We start from the raw sequence: 21493 nt of genomic DNA, 5'->3' as shown, positions 1-21493 counted from the left end.
TGTTTGTACACCGCCTAAATTATAAAATAAGCAAGGCGACAAGGTTTTATGCTTGCATGAAGTTTATTGATATATTACGCTTGGTGGCAGACTCCACCGTGAAGGTCAGCTCAGACAGTGTCATCTTCGGCACCTGTTAGGAATAATGTAAATAGTGACTTGTTTAATCATAAAACTGAACATGTAAAATGAGTGGATGATCAGAAATGCAAGTTCTATCCTGCTCTCCTGCTAAGCTCTTAATTATGTTATCTGTGCATGTGCACTAAAATATCCTAGCACCTCCTGCCCAGAACGGCCATTTTGACAGTTCCACTAGAAGTCTAAAGGGTAGGAGTAGGTAAATGCTCATAGTCCTAAGATATTTGCAAAAGTCTCCTTAAGTATGGTAACTAACTAACTGTGGTACTTGAACCTGCCTAAAACTGAAATCTAGCTTTTGTCCGTCAGACGTGTGGTAGTAAGTACTGGTTGAATAAAAATTTTTTAATGATTTGTGAGTGATAAAAACTTATCTGTGGTTAACACCACTTGTCCCTTTAGCTCATGAATGTGCTTCCAACCTATCCATTCTGCTGTAAGTATTCACTGACTTACCGCACTGACTGGGTGCTCCGTATATAATCTCTCACCTTGTCCTCCCCGCCCCTTAAACCTGCCAACTAGATTATAAAATTCCCACATGAGACTGTCTTTGTCTTTATGTTAATCCATCCCTTTGGCATCGTCTACAGGGCTAAACACAGCGCCAGGTGTTCAGAGGTAGCTGAGTTGGTTGCTTGGTTATGTGTTTTAGGCACCAGACCCTTGGTGTGCGTCACTGCGGCGCAGTGCGCCTGCCGTGCGCTGAGTAGTAACGTGGTAGGGAGGTGGGGGCAATCACCACGTCGGATCCGAGCGCACCCCCCGCTCACTGCGTGTCTCAATTCAGTGTCTTAAAATACCTCAGTCTCTAGGTCAACAGATCAACCTGCTTGAAAACTCAAGTGTGTTAAGGCCCCCATATCATGGGAAGAGAATTTACCTGCCAGTTTCAAGTTTCTGCTCTGCGAACATTGGCAGTTGTCACAGTTATTTCTCCAGCAATACCGTAACTTCCACAGGGAGTACCTTTGTCACCAAATCCTGAACGTTTTTTGGCTACATCTTCTACCGGGAAAGCAACAGAAAGAAAAACTGGACTTTGTGGTCTGGGGACATCTTGTCCACTTGTAGGAGGATTAGCATTCTGGGGATTGGGGGTGTGTTTCTGGAATTTCTGATCTGCAGGAACAGCAATGGGGACTTGCACTGCAGTGTATCTCTTCAAGGCATCTGACTGGGGAACAGGCTTCCAGTCCTGTGCTTCCTGAACATTTGAGCCCACTAAAATGAAAGGCGGGGCACTGGTCGTCTTGCTGTCCATCATCCCGGAAGTTGGAGAAGCAACTTTTGGTGGGTGCTGCAGAAACTGTGGCTCCTTAGAATTAGGTAAATAGAGGGTTGCTTGGGGGAAAGGCCCAGGTGCAGGTGGTGGTGACGGGCGACTTTGTTGACTCATGTCAGTTAGACAATAAAGGGTCCACATGTTAGAATATGGTGGTGGTTGTCCTGCTTCGCTTGCTGCTATTGCTATAAAAAAAAACATGTGCAGGTGTTAAAGATTTGGTCTCTGTATCAGGCGCTATGCACAGAAGTGTTTTTTTACATATAAACAAACAGCTGTAGTAATATGTGCCATAAAGCATGCTATAGAGAGTGCTAAATAAATTGTGTTTGGTAATGTGAAAGGAGAGATTCTCTACAGTCAGAAAACGAGAACAGTGTTGTGATAGCCAGCGGAACGGCCACTAGGGTTGTGGCTGAGAAGCAATCTCATTCTAAGTTGCTGTTTCTAGGAACTTAACTTTAGACATGGCTTCTGCAGGGTCCTCAGAGGAAATGGAGAATCAACAATTCTGGCTCTACCAAAAAAATCAACTGAAGAGTGTGTTAAGCCATTGAAAACATTAAAAAAAGCACTGATGTGTCTGCATAGTGATTGATGGTTCTCTTTACGGAAGAAGTCAGCACTACGTGTCATCTTTTGATCACATGATCAAGGACCTCTGGCCCTTTGCAGGCGGCATCGTCTCCCATCAGCTTGTCACTACACACGAAACATCACCTAACCTAGGACTCGGAACCTGAGAGCACGGCTCCCTCTTCGGCAAGGCTTGAAATCATAGGTCCTGGGTGGCAGTAGAAGGCTGGTTGGTCGCACAGTGGATCTTTAAGTAAAAAGAGGTCTCGGAGGGCCATCCGTCTACTTACACCAAGGCATCTACCACGTCAAGTTAGACTTGCCTAATTGAAGACAGTGCCGTCTTGGAGAACGAGTCCCAGAAGCTGGGACGGAGGAGCAAAGGTTCCTGATGGAGGAGCTGCACTTGGCCCAGCTGTGCTGAGTCACCGTCTGAACACGGCCCGTATCCCTAGTGCAGCTTTGTTTTCTTCCCCAGAAAAGAAAATAACACTATGCACACAATTAAGCTGTGTTTTCAATAGCTTCAGATGCTTTCAACTGATAGTTCTGGAAGCTAATTAAAAATATGCACGAGCCCAGTCTTCAGGCTTTTGTGAAATACCCTTAGTGCTTTGGAAATAGTGAAGCACTTGAGAACAGTAACTTGGGATGGAAGTGCTGCTTAGACCACAAGTGTAATGCCAGCCCCACAGACTACGTTCCAACACTGCCCTCTGCCTTTTCAGCTGCGCAGAATCCCTGTCACACTGCCAGACAGAATTTGATCTCTAAACACCTGCTGTGGTAACACTTTTTTATCATTCTGGCTCTGGTAAGAGTCAAGGGTGAGAGAGTTTCTGCAAAAGGAATGGCGGGGTTGGCTCCTGCACGTCCCACCTCCCTAAACGGATAAGGGCCGCTGCACTTGCCTAGATGGAGTGGGAGGGTGAGCAGACCAAATGCCATAATTAGATCGAGATGGGAGGTCAAACCGTGTCTGTGTCACAGGAAAGCGGTAGTGATAGTTCAGCAGCCAAGAAAGCAGCCTGATTTGGGCGCCTGTCGGGGAACCGATGGAAGGAAGCCGGCCAGCTTCGCCGCGTCCATCCTTTCTGCTGCTGCTACCTTCCCGCTCCCCTGGGTGACAGAACTTCAGCTTGACCTTTCCTCTCTCCATCCAGCTATGAAGCCGCTCCCTCAGCTGCGGGAAGCTCCCAGGCGGGACGTCAGGGCTTGACCAGCCCCCAGACCAGGTTGCAGAGTTCTCCCACCTCAGCGCAAAAGCAGTCAAACGCACCACCATTTCTTTCATGTTTTTAATGCCATCGCCTGTGTAAATACTTTGTTGTCATCTGATTTTACTTTTACAGGTGAGGGATTTCAAACCAACACCCCTTAGTTACGGTTTTGCAGGAGTATCCAGATCACATGAACGTGTTTTGCAGCTGACAACAGGCTCTACCATTTTTCACCACACAGTATGTCCAAAACAACACGAAAGTGCTAGATGACCGAACTTTGAGGCCAAGCAGTGGTGATGTTGCTTTAAAATCACTCATCTCGTAAGAGTAAAATCTCAGATACAACAAAGTCTTTAAATAGGTTTGGCATTTTAACTACTACTAAAAACAAAGCTTTTTGACCAGTCTGCAGGGAGCCTACCTCGATGGTCACCTGAAATATAGATGTCACTGGAAGCACCGTTTTTAATTTTGTAAGTAATTATCTTACCTGGCTCCGTCAAACCTTGTTTAGGTGCTACTTCTCATTCTGGTTCGATTTCTGGTTCATTAAGACCTGGAACAGGAGGTTGGGGGCCACTAGATGATCTTACGGACGCACCTGAGCGCACTACTTGTGCGGCTTCCCCTGAGAGCGCGGGTTTGACCTCCGTCTCCTGGGACGCACGGTTTTCCCATGAGTCCTCCTGCCCAGCACTGCCAGGGGCGAGCGCAAAGATGTCCACTTCAATGTGCACAGATATTTCAGAGCTCACTGTTGTGGCAGAGCCGTCTGCCTCCACATGTACTGAGGAGTCATATTTTGCACTCTCCAACTGCACAAAGTTTGCAGAACCCACAGATTTTTCAGACCCGTGTGAGGCTGTCTCGCCTACTACAAGTATGGGACTAAGGGGTGGTGACTGCTCATTTCCTTTAAGACAAGCAACATGATCAGAAAAGGGGATAACCGTTTGTTCCAGTATTTGCTCAACATTAGTAGCTCCTTCGATCACAGGCTCATCTTTATCGATAGATGCTATGTGCGTGGTGGATGTCACCTCAATAGCAGCCTGCAAAGGGACCTGAGGAGCTTGACTGTAAGCAGGAGGTTCTTGTTCATCCTGCAAGGGGAATGAGGAAGCCATTGGTGGTTCAGCCTTATGGTGTTTAGGTTTAGGACCCAAATCTACATGGACAGATGTCTCGCTCAGAACCTGCACTGCTGCCATCTCTCCAGAATGCACAGGAGTGGCCACCACATCATCTTCAGCAGCCTCTGAGCTCAGCATCTCCTTGGGAAAAACGGGCATACTTGTTGCCACGTCCACCATTAAAATTTCAGAGTGATCCGAATGTACCGGAGAAACATTACCTAACATCTGAACAGCAAACTGAGCTGGGTCAGCAGGGACATAGGCCAGCTCGGGTGAGACAGCTGCTGGCGACGGCGGTGAGGCCGGGGTGGCATTCTCAGGGGCGGTCGGTTTCGAAGGAGCACGAGCTGCTTCAGGGGCGCCCTCAGGCTCTGAGAACAGCTCAGCATGAACCGACGGGAACTGCGTGGTTTTGTTGCTAAACTGCGGTGCAGTTATGTTGTCCTCCTCTGTGTCCGTAGATTTTTCCATCCTTTTAGGTTCTTGGGAAACTGTAGATGTTCTTTCTGGCTCTTTCACACATTCTGGTTTCTTCTCTTGTGCCATTCCTTCTGACCACTTCTCCCCTAAAAAAATGAGTTAGATGGGTTAATAAGTACTTATTCCCCAAAAAAGGAATTATGAAGAAAGCATAGGTTGAGCATTCAAATGTCAACATATACGCAAGTACAAAAGAGTTTTGCTTTAGTTTCCAACATCGGTAACTTCACTGTGGGCAACAAAACCTTCCTGTCCTTATCCACTCAAAAGACAACTCGGTTCAGTTCCTTAGAAATAAGTGACTCTAACACTCAGATACCACCTTCAGCTGGTCAGCATCAGGGGAAAGATGATAACTGCCTAAAAGTAAGCTGAAAACGTCCATGGACAAAGCTCCTGATCCAGACTTCCACACAAAACTGGGGAAAGAAAAAAACACTTCATAGCTTAGTAATGAAACAAATGCTGTCATATGATTAAAGGCATTCTTCAGTTTAAGAAAATTGGTATATAAAGTTCAACTTAATGAATTGGAAAACTAGGGGACTATAGAATACGTTTACATTAGGAAGCGTCATGTTTTCTATTCTAAAAGTGGTAGCACCTGCTGGTAAGGTGTGATAATGCAGCCGAAGTACTGACCCAGAAGAGCAGCAGATAGACAGCTCTGGTTCCAGAAGTAGGGCTCAGTGGATCCTCAGGCAGGAGGAAAAAAACCATGGCTTAGAAGGTCAAGACAACTGATGACACACAGAAACCCCTAGAGCTAGAAAACTGCTGTAACATCATCTTCTGCACTCAGCGTTCTGCTTGTCACTCACACGTCTAACCTCATCAGACGTTTTCACATCTGCTTACTTTACTGAGGATTCTCTCTTTGGGGAAGCATTTACCTAATATCATGAAATCTGCAGGAAGAGGAGAATTTGCCTTACAAGAACATACTTGCTTCAAGTCAAAACTTTGGAAACGTGTCTTCATGGGTCCAGCTCTTTTCCAAAGAACAGTGTCCTCCAGGGTCTCCTCCTACATTAGCGGCTGATTTTCTGTAAACTCGGATCAGGTGTCTAATTCTGGACGTGGATACCACACAAACGCTCACATGCTAAGAAAAGTTTCATAAAGACAGAAAAGCCACATCTACTCTTACCTCCCTCTGCTTCTAGAACAATGACCTCATTTTCTAACCAGCCACCTCCTCAGGACTTCCCCACCCATTTCCAGTCAAAGCCCTTTACCCACTAATACACTTGACTGTTTGTGCTGTGTGTAAAATACTGTACACTAGGCATTGTTGAGGATGGAAAAATTATTAGGACAAGACCTCATAAAGCTTAGGGGAAATAAGATATACAGATATTACAGGTTAAAAGTGTAAGTACTTAACAAGGGTACCATTTAAGACCTATGGAAGCTCAGAGGAGGAAAAGATATCCTCTGGCTGGAGGAATAAGGGAAATTTTGTTTAAATAAGCCTGGCCTTACGCTTAAGATACAGCTGCACAAACTGTCTGCCATCACAATGAGGAAAAGCCAGATAAATGTCAAAATGGTAACTATGAGCCCATCAGAGAGCAGAGTCACAAGGCAGTCAAGTAATCTGATTTCCAAAGAGTAACCAGCCCTTCTAAGGAGAGAAGGGCCACAGAACTCCCTCATCTGTGGCAGGGCCTGGAAACGTCACCACCATACCAGCTGGTAAGGTATCAGCCAAAATCTTAATGAACTGATGAAAGCCAAATGTGGGCTAAGATGTCTGGAATAGTCTGGGACTCCAGACGCAAGAAGTTCACACTCACAGGCACTTTTGTGGAAGATGGAAGCAGGGTAGAAGGCCAGAGGGGAATCCTATATCAACAGCAAACAGAGGGCTCCTTCCTACCCCTGGGGCAGAGGCAGGAAACACTAGCTCAAGACTGACCACAGATACGAGGCAGAGATTGCCGCGGACAACTGACAGGAACACTGAGAAAGCCCCATCCTCAATGCCTGATGCAAAGACCACCTAGGTCAGAGAATCCCTGCCCCGAGAGCCCAGGACCAGCAACGAGGAACAGCAGCTGCCCCTGGAGGGAGGGGCAAGAGTGTGGGGAGAGATGCCCTCAGTGGGGCCGGCTGGCGGGGAAGGCCGAGGGCAAGGTCAGGCAGCCCACCGCTAAAGGCATTTGAGGCCCGTGGAACAGTGAAGGTAGGAGAGCCACCACGAAGCCCAAGCCCAACTTCTCACTAGACTCACCTAGACACCTACACAGCAGTTCAAGGCCTCTACAACACTCTTTTCCCCCACAAGGACCTAAATTCCCCAAGTAATGATTTATTTCCCCTGAGAGTTTTCAAGAACCCAACCAATTTAGGGACTAGATCACTGCAATCCCTAGATTGCCTGCATGGGACTCGTGATACATCACTTACACGACAGGAATTCAGCTTCTGTGGAAAGGGCCACTTGCCCTTTTCAAAGTATCTCACAGGCTTGTCGTACCTGGAATCATATCTAGGAGCTTAATCTTTAGGTTTAGTATTTTTGCCTCTAGAAGTCCCCTATTAAATAACCATTCTGGAAAGGTAAAGCATTATATGATTATGAATCATAACTCATCAGAGAGTTTATGATATTGCTTCCTTCCCCACAACTTTTTCATAGTAAAAAGGCGTATGAGAAGATCTGGGTTCAGTCCTGACTGTGATTGAATAGATGCATGGCCAAGTCAACGATTCTGAGCTTCAACCTCCTGGTGTGCAAAATGGGGATTTTATTTCTGACCTCACTGAGGTTTTGCAGAGATTAAATGGAGTCATTCATCTAAAAGTGTTCTATAAACTGTAAACCACATATAAATGGGGAAAGAATAAATCAACACCTAGTTTAAAAAGTTTTGAAATGTGATATCAAATTAAAAATTATATGCCTCATCTTTAAATCAGCTTTGATGAAAATTAATTGGCAATTTCATAATCTGGATGATAAAATGCAGGGTGTTTTTTCCCATTTATAATATATGTATTTGTATATATACATACATATATGTCATATATACTATTTTTAATAGATATATTTCATCACTGTAACATTAAATTGAGATCAAATACCTTAAGCTTTAACAGTGTTTTTGAAAATGTAAAGCACTAGATGAACCATTTGGTTTTGTTTAGAATACATGACAGAATGTTAGCAAACATACACAAACAAGTTATCACATACATAATTATATTGCGTTCCTGTTGATATCTATTATTACAAAAGGTAAAGAGCTTTTCTCTAATGTTTTAAGGTCTGTTTAACAGTTCCAAAGATTGCTGACTTGTAACACTGAGATTATGTTTGTGTAGAAAACTATTAAAGTTGTAAACTAGGTTTGCTATAGGTTGATCTTACATGTCAACCTCATGAAGATGAACTCAGTATGACGTCAGTAATCTGGTTTTACTTGAACTACAAAAAACAAAAAACTGCATGAACTCTCAGAATTACATACATCACTGAAGGCACTTCTTTCTCTAAAACATTTCTTTCTAAGTTTAATAAATGACTGATTAAAACTCACTGTAGAATCCTGATTTTCCATGAAACCAATCAGATAGATACATTCCAAGCATACAGTATTTCTTGGAATAGGCAGAACTCACGTGGAGACTTGGGGTGCTTGGGGCATGATCAGGGAAGAATAAGGAAAAAGGCATGTTCTGGCACTGAAGGGAAATCTGAAAGCTGTCCCAGACAAGAGGAGAATATGAAGCAGGACAGAATAGGAGATGGGAGAAGTGATTAATAGGAGAGGGGAGAGGAGAGGACTGCAGGAGGGGAACTCACAGGAGTGCTTGGACTCAAAAATTTGAAGTAGTAAGGTACATATAGTTTTAAAAGTTTAAAAGAGAAAAAGATTCCAACTACTGTGTGTTGAACTGATTGGAATGATGAACACCAGTGACTATCAAGTAGGTGGTCTGTTTCTTTTCTCTCCTTCCTCTCTTCTCTTCCTTATATTCATTCTTTAGTCACCAATCCTTAATTCCTATTATGGGATAGACACTGGGGAATCTCCTAAATAGTACAGTCTGATTAAGGTTAGAGGCACATAAACAGATGACAATGTGATCAGTGCAGTGACTGAAATATGTATTGGATACAGTGGCTTTTAGGTAATTTTTGTTAAGCTTAAATGAGAAGGGGCAGGTGTGAAAGGGGCCCCGCACAACTGCCCCATCCAAGATGCCAAAGAGCCCCTGCAGAGTACAGGTGTAAACCAGCCCTGTGCATTCTGATTTCCCTTATCAGAAAATTTATCAGTCTCCCTTGGCCAATGGGACAGAAGTGGAAGTCTGCTAGACTTCTTAGATTTTACTTTTTTAATGAAAGAAAAAAGTATCATTTATGCCACAACTTCCTCCTCCTTCCTGATTTATACATGGATATAATGCCTAGAGTAGTGGCATGAGGCTACAAACAAAATATGCTAAGAATGATAAAGCAGAGAACCTAGATAATTGATGCTTTATTATTATAATATCAGCAGCAGAATGAACAGCACTTCCAGATATCTTTTCACTGCTAATTGGTTTTCTGTTACTTGCAGCTGAGTACTTTCCTAATATGAGGCATAAGTTAGAAGTTGTAAAGCAGGGACTTCCCTGGTGGTGCAGTGGATAAGACTCCACCTGCCAGTGCAGGGGACACGGGTTCGATCCCTCATCAGGGAAGATCCCACATGCCGTGGAGCAGCTAAGCTCGTGTGCCACAACTACTGAGCCTGTGCTCTAGAGCCTGCAAGCCACAACTACTGAAGCCCGTGTGCCTAGAGCCCGTGCTCTGCAACAAGAGAAGCCACCGCAAGGAGAAGCCTGTGCACTGCAGCAAAGAATAGCCCCTGCTCGCTGCAACTAGAGAAAGCCCACGTACAGAAACGAAAAACCAACACAGCCAAAAATAAATAAAAAATTAAATCTTTAAAAAAAAAAAAGGGCTTCCCTGGTGGCACAGTGGTTGAGGGTCTGCCTTCCGATGCAGGGGACACGGGTTCGTGCCCCAGTCCGGGAGGATCCCATGTGCCACCGAGCAGCTGGGCCCATGAGCCATGGCCACTGAGCCTGCAGGTCCGGAGCCTGTGCTCCGCGACGGGAGAGGCCACAACAGTGAGAGGCCCATGTACCACAAAAAAAAAAAGTTGTAAAGCAACATGAATGAGGGGGATTGTGGTATATGCTGCTTTTTAGATACCATGTCTGTTTTTATTCTATGAATTATGTATCCATTTTAATATCCATTTTCTCATTGGGTATTTAAATATGTTATCTTAAGATTTATCAAGGTGATCCGTTTGGATTTTCTATATCATGTCATCTGTGAATAAAGTACTTTTACTTCTTCCTTTCCAATATGTATACCTTCCCCCCCCCCACCTTATTGCACTGACTAGAACCTACAGCACAGTGTTGAATAGAAATGGTGATGTCAGACATATCTATTCCGGTTCTAATCTTGATGGGAGAGTACTCAAAATTCACCATTTAGTATAACGTTAGCTGTAAGTTTTTATGCATACACGTTATCAGATTTAGGAAGTTCCCTTTTTATTTCTTGTTTGCCTATAAACTTCTTCAGAAGTATTTCTTGTAGAGCAGGTCTGATGGCAGTGGATTCTCTCAGCTTTTGTCTGCCTGAGAATCTCTTTATTTTGCTTTCATTTTTAAAGGATATATTCACTGGATATATATTCATTCTAGGTTGGCAGCTTTTGCTTTTAGCACTGTAGAGATGTCATTCCATTGTCTTTTGGCTTCTGTAGTTTGTTAAGAAATCTGCCATTTGCCTGATTATTCCCCAGAAAGTAATGTGCCTTTTTGCCCTGCCTGTTTTCATGATTTTGTCTTTTTCAGCAGTTTGACCATGATATACTGAAGCGTGGATTTCTTTGTTTTTATACTGCTGTGGGTTTACCAAACTTTTTGAATCTGTAGGTTGATGTCTTTCAATCAAATAATATTTTTCCATCTACTCTTTTCTCCTCTGACTCCAATTACATATTAGATCCTTTGATCATGTCTCACAAATGTGTCTTACACTCTTATTGTTTTTCTTCTTACTTCAATTTGGATATTTTCTATTGCCATGGTTTTTTAGTTTCTAATTCTGTCTTCTGCTAGTAAAGCCATCTTATAAAAATTTAGTTTGCAATTGTGAAATAACCATTTGTTTGTTATTTTAAGATTCTTACTCTGTTGAAGTTCTCCATCTTATGTAGTCCTTATGTAGTAATTCTAATATTTGGATCTTCTTTGGGTCTGCTTCTACAGAGTGTTTTATGTTTTAGTTCTTAATTATTAGTCACTTCCTCCACTGCTCTGAATGAATGGTAGTTTTTAATTGTATGCTGGAAATTGTAAATGACACATTGTAGAGACTCTGACTATATTGTTTTCTTCTAAATGGTGTTGGTCTTATTCTAATAATGGCAAATCTGATCCTCCTGAGACTTCATTTTACATTTTGTTAAAATAGACATATTTCAGCTTTGTTCTTACTCCTATCAGATTGTCTTTATTCCTAGGGTGTGACCTTCCTGGGGTCTCAACTGGATTGCCAGGGTTTCAGAAAAGTCTCTTCATTTTGGCTGGGCCCAAACTCCAAAGCCTCCCCCAACACTGTACCACTTCTGAAATCCCTACCTAGCTTTCCGTCTTCCAACAGCTCTTCTCTGCTAAGCCTTCACAAGCCTTACAGTCCACACATGAGCAGCTTAGGAATTGCCCCCCCACAAAAAAAAAGGAAATATTTTTGCTGACTTTTGGGGAATCCGTCTCTGCAAATGCCTCCTCCCTGGTGCTTTGTCACCCAAATCCCAGCCACATTAGTAGCTCCAAACTCTGCTTCTCTGTTCTCTCTTCCTGGAGAGACTTCCAATCTCTGCTTGGCCTCTATTTTCCTGCCCATGAATTTGAAAAATGACACTGGGGTGAATATGGGCCTCAATTTCTGTGAACCCCATTTCCCAAGAATCCAGACTTTGTTTTATATAATTTCTTCAGCTTTTATGGGTATTTATGATAGGAAGGTAAGTCCAATATTACCTACTTCATCATAGCTGAAACTGAAACCTCTCAATTCCTCCTAGCCCAGTATCTGGCAATGGATAGGAATTTAAATATTTGTTAAATGAAATACTCAATTGGACTTTAAGGATATATAGGATTTGAAAGAAATGGGAGGGAAAGGAACTCCTGGAGGGAGTTAGCATAAGCCAAAATCAAATGATCAAAATCAAAATTACTTTTTCAAAAAATGACAAGTTGTCAGTCTGGTGCATAAGGTCTGTGAAGATATGAAATAAGAGATAATTGCAAAGGTAGGATAGATTTAGCTCATAGAAAGCTTTGCATGCCATGGTCTTATAAAGGGATCAAAATTTACCTACTATAACTTAGACATGCCAGAAAGCATTACTTTACTTTCTCTAGCTGATCTCAAATTGCATTAAAATGCTTACTTCCCAAAGGCACAATTTATTTGATCTTACTTAAAAATATTTGTCCCTTCCAGTTTAAAAGTCACTTTGGGTTTATTATTCAGTCCTTTTGGGTATTGCTTTTTTTCAAAGGTTCTTCCCACTTCTGAAGAGGGAATCTGAGTGCTGTGGTGAGCTCTGGCTCTGATCCACATGTTGTCCTTCTCTGCTGGCTCTCAATTACCTCTGGTAGAGGCATAACTCATACTGCCTGTGTTCTGGGTGCTAGTCTCTGACTTCACTGTATTTACTACTCAAGTTTCTACTTTGTGAAAGGTGTGGCCTGTGTGCTTATTTCACTGAAGGACTGAGAGATTCCCTTCCTAATTTGGTCCTTTAGCAATTAAGGCCTAGCTGAAAGTTTATTTTATTCCCAGCTTCAACATTTTGCACTTAGCTCTCTATTAGTGGGTTGAGTCACTTCACTTTTCCCATCTGGATTACTTGCTGGTCAGCACTCTGGGACAATCTAAACACATCTGGATCCACTAAAAGCCACACACAGGCCATAGGACACAAGAAATATTATCTCAGTCTCATCTGAGAAACACTCTCCATTATTTCTAATCCATTGCTTCAAATGTAATTATTTTATTCAACCAGTATTTACTGAATGTCTGATCATGACGGTTATAGTGCAGGAGTTGAATGTAGCAGGTGATGTGCTAAAGGCAGTACCATGCTAACCACTCAGCTTCTGAGAAGCATGCATTCTTCTAGACAGCACCCAGGAATGCAGAGAACAAGCCACCTGCTTGATGAGTCTTAGGGAATTCTGATCATAAATTCCACCTACCTTCCTTATCACCAGTTTCAATGTCACCTAGCACTTTTCATGCACTACCCACGCCCCAGCACCACAATCCCATTGTCAAGAAGGACTTTCCAGTTCCCTTTCCTGTGCAGCAGGAAATAGCCTTATATCTTATCTTTTTTCCTCCCTCCTCTATGGCTTATATAAAGTAAAAACTTGATTCTGGTCATGTTAAGTCTTAAATCAAAACTCAGCTTTGGAAATTCCAAGAAAAAACAGGCTCCTGCAAAACTCTAAAGTGTTAGCTTTTTTATTACGAACTTTGGAAACTCAATACTGAGTAATGACTTCCTTGCTCCAGACTATATTTACCTTTTCCCTACAGTAAATTAATGCTTCAATGGGTAGAGATCAGCAGAGCAAACAGGAGAAAAATAGAGGTTATCTGAAATCAAGAGTATAGTAATTTAATATTTTTTAGAAGTACCCCTGCAACACTGAAGAGTCTGGAACAGTATGGAGCTATCAGAGTTTCTGGATAGCAGAGTCAGATACTTAAGGAAGGAAGGTGTCCTTCCTTCATGTAACTGACATCTACTTGTGGCTCCTGACCTCACCTTGGCAGCCTGGTTTACCATCCTAGCTTTCCTGGTTTTACTTATCTGCTTCTTCCCCAGCCCCCTCCTCTCTTAATCCTGACCCTGTGTTTCTGTCCATAGTCTGACAGTCTGACCCCAGTTCTTGACTATACCATTTGCTCAGTGATTTATTTGCGATCTTTAGTATGGACAACTCCCCCAAGTGATTAATCTTACCACATCATTAAAGCACGAAGGACCTAAGCCCCACTCCCAACAACGTCGCCAGATAATCACTGCAACTTTTTTTTTAAGTCAAAAAAAAAGTGAAAATTCTTAACCTTGGTACAAATTACCACCCTGCCAAGGCAAACACAAGACTTGCAGAAATAAGAGGGTCCTTCTGACACAATACTCATCCCTGTTTAGGGAACCAGTATAGCCTTACTTGAAAAAAATGCCCAGGAAAGTACAGAGTACACCAGAGCCTCGTAAAATTTAGTATGGATAGTCCTGAAATCGATTTCTTGTTTTTTTAATGAGTGGATAGCTACAAGTATGTGTAATGAATTCTATAAGGCATAAAAATAGAATTTGGCATAAGAAACTGAAAACATATATTATGACTATCTAATATGAATATATAACTCAAGATAATATTTAGTGATATGCATAACTATTACGGTGCTACATAAGAATTGAAACTGGGCTCAGTGATGAGCAGCAGTTTGTGACTCTAATTACTACTCTATGGCCATGCCAAGAACGTCGAGGGTCAGTTAGAAAAGTTAACAGGTAACTCAGTTGGGGATCTAGGTGCGCTAGGCCTTCTTGATTCTTCAAAAGAGGTGGCTATTTCCTGCCTCTGTTGGAAGCCAAGACAGGAATAACACTAGAAACTAGACTCAATTAGGCTTAGGAGGACGGAAGGTGCTAGTGGTGTTGAGATCTCACTTACCACTCTCGTGGAGAAACCACTGCCCTCTTCGTGGAGTGGTGAAAAGATCAGAATTAGTACACTCCTTCCTGACAGGAGGAAGAAGTGAAAAGTGGGAGATAATGTGGGGAAAGAGCACTGAAATTTCACTCCGAGTTCAAAAATTAAAGCTTTTTCTAGAGGGCTCCTAGTGATCCCTACTAACGAGTCCTACTACTAGGAAGATCTTCATGCACTAGGAAGATCTAAGTTTAGATCCCAACTCTACCAATTAATATTTTAATATTTAGAAACTTACAAGTTATCTAATCACTCCCAAGCATCAGATTTCTCTTGAGTAAAGTTGTAGTGATGTTACCTACCTTATAAAGTTCTCTTAATTGACAAAATATATTGTAAGTGCCTAGGACAAAACAGTTACTCAAAAAATTCCATTCCACTTCTTCCTTCTTTTCCTAGATATACTAAGTGGTAGAACTTGAGACAACAGTTTTGCCTTAAAATATTGCCTGAGTTTCTAAAATCCCCTCAATGATTCATGTGGATTAGTGAAGAAGCTCTCCTGAGAAGACTGAGAAATAGAAAAGCTTTCATTGATTCATCCAGTAGTAAGACCTACTTAATCAAGTTGCAGAAAAATACAAGAGGAGGATCCAAGAAAGTGTTTTACATGAGGTGCTTCGGAAGTGAGCACATGTGGGTGAAACGCCACAATGGAGGCCTGGATAGAGCCAGGCTCTGGAAAATGGGAGAAAAGATGAGAGATGACAGAGAAGTGAGAAAAGTTGCTCTCCTGTCTGGTTCTTTTCCTCTTCCCTCCTTCATCACCTGCCTCTGCAAGAAAGTTTGAATGCAATGGGGAGATGGGTAAACACTATTGGTCCTATGATGAGGCCTACCAAAAATGGGGCTCCTTCTAGGAAAAATCCCAGAATGGAGGGTTTGAATAAAATAAATGATATGTGCAGGATATACTTATCTCCATACTTTCCATGCATACGGGCAGCTTGGTAGTAATGCTGCTAGGCAGCAAACTAACCAGCTGGAAATAACTTTGGGGGATACATCTGACATCTGGGAGATGAGTGGGGACCAATGCTTCAGGGATGGTAGTTTAGCTCTTGCTCCTATCACCAAGTTCTAATAACTGGTGCTGTCTTTTTTTTTTTCCTGCTGTACAGCAAAGTGATTCAGTTATATATTATTATTATTTTTTATATTCTTTTCCGTTATGGTTTAACACAGGTTATTGAATATAGTTCCCTTGTTGTTTATCCATTCTATATATACTAATGAAGAAGTCCATTAAGAAGCCATTTGGCATGACAATAAAAGGCAGACAAAATGAGCCCAATTGATACTAGACCGTAACCCTGAATATATTTTCTGGTTATACCTTGTGTTACCTTCCCCAACTCTCTGGGGAAGAACAAGCAACATTCGTTTCTACTCTACTGTCTAAAGAGCAGTCTGTTTCTACAGCCATACTGTGAGTCTACACTGTGTCAATTTCCTTGATATCTACAGTTACTGGAGGAGAAAGGCAGCAGTATCTCCTACCCCTTACCTCCATCGAAAGCATGGCTGCTCCATTAGTTCAGTCTGTTAATTTTGAACCCTGAGATTCAAAGATGTTACCCTAGTTGGACCAAAATCCACATCAGTTTAGTCCACTTGCTAAGCTGAATGGTGGGTATAGTCTTCAGTAAACAGATTAGCCACAAAGGCTACCACTTAGTTACCTACAACCATAAAGAGTCAGTGATAAAGAGTCACTGACTTTATCACCATTCTCAAACACAGCAAGCCTGCACAGCCAGTCGTCTCAAAGATAGCTCCTGGTATAAAGGACACAAGTACAAAGGCCATAATAACTTTGACCGCCTGGAAGACCAGGCTCATGGGAAGGGGGAGAGTGGTCAGTGTTCCAGCATTTGTCTGTATGTCCTGCTGGTGGTAAGTAAATCTCAGACCTCTTTCCTTTGGTAAGCTGACAATGCCATCAGGACCCTGCAGGGGAGCACCCAGACTAAACAATAAAATACTCCTAAACCACGGTGACTCACTCTCCTACCCCTTGAAATGCTGACTCTTGCTGTTCTTAACCTTGTTTTCTGTTTTGGGAGTCTCTTTCACTGTAGATCCAAACCCTCATGATTTTTACATTTTCCTAGGTCTACCCTTAACTTCTCCCTATCTTGGCTATGTTATCCATTAACATCAGTGGCAGAGAATAAAAGTGGCCAAAACTCACGGATCCTACCTTTACTTTTTCTATGGTCACTTCAAAATGTTGGTCAGCCAATGTAGCATTATTTAGTTAGTTCTCACACTCACCTTAAGTCACCATTTTCTCCACAAAATTCTTCCAAAAGCTTTGCTTACCATTCTTTTAGATATGTGTGCCTGTCCTTGGGGTTTAACTAATATATCCTCTTTTGCTTATGTTGATCTTCCCAAATGTTCATAATGTAAACTTTACCTTTTTCCTTTCTCCCCCTCTGACTTCTTCACTGCTCCTCCATCAACTCAGTTTCATGCTGTTATGTTCACATAAGATAGACATTTACACATATACACGTAAAACAAGTTTTTCTAAGCAGACATACAGCCTTATATCACAGGGACAGGCCAGAGACCACCTTCTATGAAAAACTTATCTCTTCACTACATAAAGAGACTCTTGGAACAGAAAAGGTGGTTAGTGACACCTAATCGATGTCCTGTCCTCCAAGCTGGACTGCACTTAAACCATCATGGGGAGAAAAAAAAAGGGTGATTAACCTTTTCTACTAAAATAATCTTCCAAGAAGAGTGTTTCTACAATGTTCCTAAGTGATGTATCTCATTATAATTTGAGTATTACCACAAAATTCAATTCAAAGACAGGCATATTGGAAAGGGCTTGAGTCATAGTTGACACACACTCTTCTAGGTCTCACTGTACCAAATGGTTTGCAAAAGAAGAGTGTTTCCTATTTTAAAATTTAGAATCCTCCAAAATATCAGTTCTCAGATTTTTTAAAAAACTGATTCAATAATAAAAATAAAGCATCAGTGTGATTACTTAAACATCAGTGTAATTATTTAAACAGACAATATTTGTGAGCATCACTCTTAAGCTTAGATGTATGCTAGGAATGATGCAATAATTTATAACTAGATTTTTATTAAACTATTACTACTTACTGTACTTACCTTTTATCTGATGAAATAGTTTAACAAGATCTTTTACATCCAGAGAATTATTTCCTAAAGAAATAAAGGAAATCAGATACATAAAACTCCCAATTTAAAATGCTTTCTTTTTCAAAGCAACAAATATATAAAGCAATAACAAACCTTCTCTAAACACAATAAGTTCTTTGAAATAAACTGCTGCAAACTGGGTGATGTTTGGTGGATTGGTTTTGAGTATGGCTCTGCTAACTCCCTCAAGCAGAGTCTTGAGGCCATAAGGTACGACAAGTCTGGGCCTTGCAGAAATCATTCTGGCGGGATGTCTGTAATCTCAACTGTAATGAAGAAACACAAAGTCTTATAAATAGTATATAAGGTTTTTATTAAAAATTTACAAGTTAACTATAGCTTCTAAGAACAAATCTATCTCCTATGAAAATCACTAGCCTTAGTTCTAATCTCTGGGTATTTATTCTAGTAAAATGGGCTAATGTTAATAGTAGTTTTTAAAAAAAGAACTATACTACCAACAACTTATTATGTGCAGATGAGCAATCTAGTACTATTAAAGAAATCCATGGGAAAAGCCCTGCCAGGAACTCCAGTATGATATTAAAAACAAAGAACAAAAACCAAACAAAACCTGTTTCTATAAAATTCAGTAAATATTTTGTGCAGTAAAATGTCAAGAAATATAAATCGAGCTCATTTATCTGTGTCCAAGAAACAGCCTTCCAAACCATATGGGAACTGGCTTTTCTATACATTCATCAAATAGAGTTACAAAGTAGAATTTCTACAAGAAAATGTATTTTTTCTCACTTTTCTAAGTATATCCCCGGACACAGATCATCCTTAAGTATACATGTTTTAACTTTAATTTTGTTTTTAATATTCATCTGAGTAGTAACTTGTGGTATTATACCACCCACCACCATCCATACCTCTTTTCTCGTATCTTCCCTTAACCTCTGCCATAGTTTTCCTCTCTCCCTTCTTTTGGCTTTCTGGATTTTAAGTGGTACCAAGGGCATTGCACAGTCTTACCTGTAACTCTTAGCTGCAGAGATTGCCACCCTAAACTGTGTCAGTGTATGTGTGTCCTGTTTCATTCTAAAAAATTATTTAAGAGGGCTTATAAATATACACAAAGAAGAAAATTAAATATTTAAGGAACTCAGTTCAGTGGTTAAGGGTAAAAGTATGGTAGGAAAAATAGGATGAAGCCACAGGTACTGTCCCAAGACAAGCCCCCTGAATTACCAAGTAGCCATCACATAATAGGAAATGGTTGGTTAAATGATTCAGGTTTCCTGAGATAAAAAACCAAATCAGTTGCTTGGGAGAATCACAGCTCTTCTGGGCACTGAGACCCAGGAGAAATTTCTCCTATGGGTCCTCATAAAGAGAAGAATAGTGTGATATAATGAACCATGTCCTCAACAATATCTCAATATTGTTGGGGCCAAGGGGCACAGTTTAGTTACAGCAGTTACACAAAAGGCCAACCTCTAATAAAAAGCAACTAATAGCAAAATGCTGAATATTTTAAAAGCACATTTCATCTTCCTAAAGGTCAGGAAAAAATATCGCCAGAGCAAAACCTTTGAGAAGGGCACTGTATTCGATCGCCTAATGAAAACTTACTATCAGAGTATCATTCAACAGGAGATTTACTGAATTAAACCATCTTTAAAAAACCAGTAGTGCACCTGTAGCAGGGCCCCATGCTAAATGTTAAGGGACATAGGCGGTAATTATATGGATGATACATATTCACTTCATTTATATTTTATATATATATATGTGTATATGGACGTATATACGTGTATATATATGTCCATATATACATATATACACATGTATTTTTAAGTACATCCGTTGCACCCCAGTGCGAGTTGAGAGATGGGTCATGATTTGATAGTGGCTTACCGGTAGCCACGACGGAGCTAACAAAACACCCATTCTGTAATCAGCAGTTGGTGCTACCGACCATGGGGAGAACGCCCACGCAGAGATCCTCGATTTGCCGCACCCCTCCCCCTCCCCAGGCTTTGTGAATGGTGCGGAGCCGTTTAGGGCCCCGGCCCCAGGGATGCGGAGCATCCTACAACGCAGCTCCTTACAAAGAGCTGTCCTCGACAAGATGGGACACGCTGGGACACCGATCCTCAACTACATCAACGGATAAAGTCACGAGTACAGACGTTGAGGGTTGTTTCAAATGACAGCTCACTAATTCTGCTCAAACGTCTCCTTGTGTATTTGACAAAAACACATTTGTCAAACACTAACAGATTTTACATTCCCCACACCCCGCACCAAACCCACTAACCTAGGGGTAACGCCTGAGCAGGAAAACGGTGCCTCTGGCTGAAGATGCGAGAATAGGGGCTTCGGGGCCACAGAAAACGTCAACAGCACCCACCACTCACTTCCTAAACACCTACGCTAGGGTCTGTGCTTGTTTTGCCGTTTGGCTGGCCTGGTGGAGGGGGCAGAAAGACCTGGGAGAGCGGGCGTCCAGATTCCACCCCGACTAGTTCAGCGGTGGTGGCGGCGGACCCGCCGACCCAGACCCCGTACCCCTGAGTCCGCCACACGCGCGTTGGCCGGCGGTTGCCTCACTGGCCGGTGTGTGCACCCGCCGGCCTCCCACTCCGGGGGCCGCCACCTTTCCCGACACGTGAACCGTCCACCAACCCCTCCACTGCGAGGGCCTAACTGCGGCAGGGCCGTGGGCTTTTTCTCCAGACTCGCCCCACCTTCTCCTTTCCGGCTGCGCTCTAAATAGCTTCCTCCTTGCCACCTTGCGGGTGGCTCCTGGAGAAACCCGCGCACCTGGCAGTGTCTTTTATACCTCTGGGGACGTCACGCCTGCGTCACAAAGCCCCGCCCTCTCGCTGAAGGCTCCAGAGGGCCTCGGAAGGAGGTGGGGCCTCGGCGGCCCCAGCCAATGGGGAACCGAAAAGGACAAAAGCCGGAACTCGGCAGACCACTGTGGTGGGCTTCGCCTTTTCCGGCAGAATACAAAGGGACGTGGGAAACTGACGTTTCCAAACCGCCGGGAGTCAGTCCAGGCGACAGCCTCTCCGCTTTGAATCTCTCGGTCTAAGATAAGAGCTGGCTTGGAAAGAGAGAGAAATAGATTTACGGCAGTTCTATCTTACTGCCACCGCATAACACCACTCTTGCCCCCCCCCATAATCTGTTGCTCTCTAGTCACCTTTTTGAAGAATAATTTCTGCCACCACGTACACCACACTGGTACAGTATCATGCAGCGCAGTACTTCTCTTGAGAAACTCGCCTGCCGAAAGAGAATCTGGCATTGATCCTGAGTCTTTCTGTCTCTCCGTAATTCTGGATCTTGCAATACCTCAGGCATGATGTGTCCTCCCCAAACCATACCATCAGGGGCAGGTTGCAAAGTCGACGAGGACTGTGTATAACTTCAGCTCCGTTTCACCAAAGTAAAGGAACGCTGACTCCTTTAAAATACTCTCTGCTTTTTTACCCATTCAGGTTCTTATTTGTGCTGGGCATTAAATACCACCACAGTCACGATGATCAGACTCCAAGCAGCTTTCATTGTCATCCATTTCCACATGTTTAAAAGGCAACAAGAATCACTGTAAATCAACCGTTAAATAACATCATCAGGGCATAGATCTGACAAAACATTTTTACGTTACAAAAAATTAA

General features: G+C 42.4%; 1 protein-coding gene across 3 annotated transcripts; it reads right to left on the bottom strand.

Moving 5' to 3' along the window:
- Positions 1 to 49: 49 nt before the first annotated feature.
- CABYR (calcium binding tyrosine phosphorylation regulated) lies at positions 50 to 20603 on the bottom strand (the record flags this gene model as incomplete). 3 transcript variants are annotated; one of them, XM_082667368.1, is made up of 6 exons in its annotated part: positions 20555 to 20603; positions 17952 to 18124; positions 17808 to 17861; positions 4580 to 4927; positions 1025 to 1611; positions 50 to 133 (listed from the first exon to the last, which is right to left on the bottom strand). In XM_082667368.1, exons 2-5 carry the CDS (start codon positions 18097 to 18099, stop codon positions 1034 to 1036), a joined length of 1128 nt encoding a protein of 375 aa, XP_082523494.1. In that variant the 5' UTR covers positions 18100 to 18124; positions 20555 to 20603. The 3 variants fall into 3 exon arrangements, with proteins under 3 accessions (XP_082523494.1, XP_082523493.1, XP_082523492.1); XM_082667367.1 differs by lacking the exon at positions 50 to 133 and having other exon boundaries at positions 950 to 1611; XM_082667366.1 differs by lacking the exons at positions 50 to 133; positions 1025 to 1611 and having other exon boundaries at positions 3750 to 4927.
- Between the last annotated feature and the right edge of the window lie 890 nt (positions 20604 to 21493).

Source organism: Grampus griseus (assembly GCF_964374135.1).
Source record: "Grampus griseus genome assembly, chromosome: 12".
NCBI lineage: Eukaryota > Metazoa > Chordata > Mammalia > Artiodactyla > Delphinidae > Grampus > Grampus griseus.
Note: the sequence above shows the minus strand (reverse complement) of the source record. Positions and strands in the feature narration are given on the sequence as shown.